This window comes from Sitodiplosis mosellana, unplaced genomic scaffold (genome assembly GCF_009176505.1).
Source record: "Sitodiplosis mosellana isolate CC-2019 unplaced genomic scaffold, AAFC_SMos_1.0 Smas_scaffold_5749, whole genome shotgun sequence".
Classification (NCBI taxonomy): domain Eukaryota; kingdom Metazoa; phylum Arthropoda; class Insecta; order Diptera; family Cecidomyiidae; genus Sitodiplosis; species Sitodiplosis mosellana.
In genome coordinates this window covers 1-2477 of record NW_022600991.1, presented here as the reverse complement: position 1 = coordinate 2477, position 2477 = coordinate 1, and the positions used below count along the sequence as shown (strand labels likewise).

The 2477-nt window shown below is 35.9% G+C and overlaps 1 protein-coding gene across 1 annotated transcript; it reads right to left on the bottom strand.

Annotated features, from left to right (window-relative positions):
* Positions 1–1085: 1085 nt before the first annotated feature.
* Positions 1086–1718, bottom strand: LOC129572925 (uncharacterized; the record flags this gene model as incomplete). Its single annotated transcript, XM_055453042.1, is given in 1 exon segment — positions 1086–1718. A coding segment is annotated over 1 exon segment (560 nt), but the record flags the coding sequence as incomplete, so codon positions are not given.
* Positions 1719–2477: the final 759 nt, after the last annotated feature.

Below are 2477 nucleotides of genomic sequence, written 5' to 3'. Positions count from 1 at the left end.
CTATCGAGACGATTCTTTCGTCCTCAACGATGTATTGACAAGAAAATTATTTCAAGCATTCATAATAGCACAAAATCCATGGGACATTAACGATACATACAATTTCCTAAAATGTTACGATATGTGCGTATACGTGCTAGAACACCCTTGGTGCAAATTTGATACGGATACAATACGACATTTTTTGGAAATTGCGCCTAACTATATATGGGAAGATAGAATTGAACAGTGTTTCCAGACTTCGTTTATGGGAAATAGGCGTATAATCGAAGATTTGAAGAAGGAATGTGTCTGGAAAATTACAATTTCTTATGAATTGAGAAAATTCGCGGAAGCTTTGAGTAATGGTTCTAACAGATTCTCAGAAGAAGAACAAAAAGCGCGGAAATTTAGACGGAAAATAATAAATAAACTACTGATTCTAATTCGAAGGGAAGAACTAAAAGCGAAACGGAGATGAACTTACGCGAATGATTCAAACAAATCCAACTGGGTATACACAGCGTTTGAACCAAGTAGGGAAAAAAAATCCGACCTGGGTATACACAGGCCATAAAAAATGATAAAATTCTAAAAATAAACGACATCTGATTAAAAAAAAATGGCAACGTTTCGGGGAATCTAATTATCATTATTCAAAAAAAAATGTTCTATTATGCATCACAACACAACGCTCATACATTATTTGGGGTGTGTTGGGGCAAGTACGGTGAAGCAATAGACAAAAACTGAAAAAAAAACCGACGGAAAATACCCAATTTTCTGGATTTTCGCGACTCTTGGAGCCGTTTTCCTATAACACAAACGGTTTGAGTTTTTGCGACTCTTGGAGCCGTTTTCTTGTAACACGACCGCCTGAATGGGGTCTTTGAACAATATCAATGAGTAAAAAATAAAAAGATAAAAACTTACATTGATGGTAAAAATAAAGAAGAATCCAGCTTGGGTATACACAAGCATAAAAAAAATGAAAAAAAAAAACAAAATCCAACCCGGGTGTACACGGGAATCATCTATATAGTCCGGGTAGAAATGGACTAATTATCAGAAAATTGGAATGGAGTCAATTATCCCAATCTTCATCCGAGGGGTCATAGATAACTTCGGGCATAGGCTCATCATTGTCTATGGTGTGCACTGTATTAATGGTCACCAATATTTCACCATCATGATCAATATCATCTTCAGCGTCATCTCTATGTTCGAAATAATCACGCTCAACACCGTATACCAAACATTCGGGATTCAATATTACGGCATAATGGTTGGACCAAAAACTTCTAGCGCGTTCGGGAACATTGTCAGTGTACGAAAGTATACCGTCACAATTATCACATTTCACTTCCCGTTCCCAATCAAGAATGTAATTATCATAAAAGCGCACGGGGGGATCGATACAAATAATGCGATTTACAGGTCCGATAACACCAAAATCCCGAAAAGTTGCATCATTTAGAGCTAAAATCGGGTAAAAACACATCCGACATGCAATGTACCGATCGTTGTTGTCTACATTCTCCGGCCAGCCCAAATGATGGTATGACCGTTGTTCGTTAAAATCATCAAAATCAATGGGTTCTGGCGGTAGAGCAAAGTCATCCTCATATCGAGGTATGAACACTTCATTTCCCAATCCACGACACATTTTAATAAATTTTCTCCGAAAACAAAGCGCTTGTATCACAGTACCAGTTTGTACTTGCGTCACTAGTTCAATCAAGTTCAATGTATATTTAATACGGGGTCGAAGCAAGATAAATTCAAAAATTCCGTTCAAAAATCCGCAAAATCGCCGAAAAATCCACAGAAAACCATACAGTAGTCACAAAACTTTGGTCAAAAATTCAATGAAAAATGCCAAAAGTCACCGAAAATCGTCGAGAAAATCCGAAAATATCACTAAAATAAACCTTTCAGTTCAATTTGGATACTAAGTCCGAACCTGCCCCGATCTCCACTATGAAAAAATACCCGTTCAAAACTGGATACGATTTTGCCCGAGTATCCCCTATTTTCACTAACCAATGTACAAACATATAACGGTCATAAAAATCGCAATTTTTTCGATTTTTTCAAAAACTTCCAATTAATAATTACACTCGAATAGCGAATTGGTACTCAAGATATAAAATATCAAATTTCTTCGACGTTCAAACGATCTTTTCGTTGAAATTTTTTCACAAATTTGATTCACGTACATAACTCTGTTAACATTCAAATTTTTTCAAAGAAATTATCAATTTTTCTCTTTAAATTCACGGGAAACGTAATTTTTCTTCTAAAAATGGGTCGCAGAAAACAAAAACAATCAAAATAATCACAATATCAATTGAAAATAGCCAAATTTAAAACAATTCAATTAAAATCAGAAGGAAATTCGTGCAATCATGCGCATAGCTCTTCACACTCCAATGGCCAAACTCAAACTGATTTTCTACCTGTTGTCACCTATACGCTTAACACCCCAAGCGAACGAG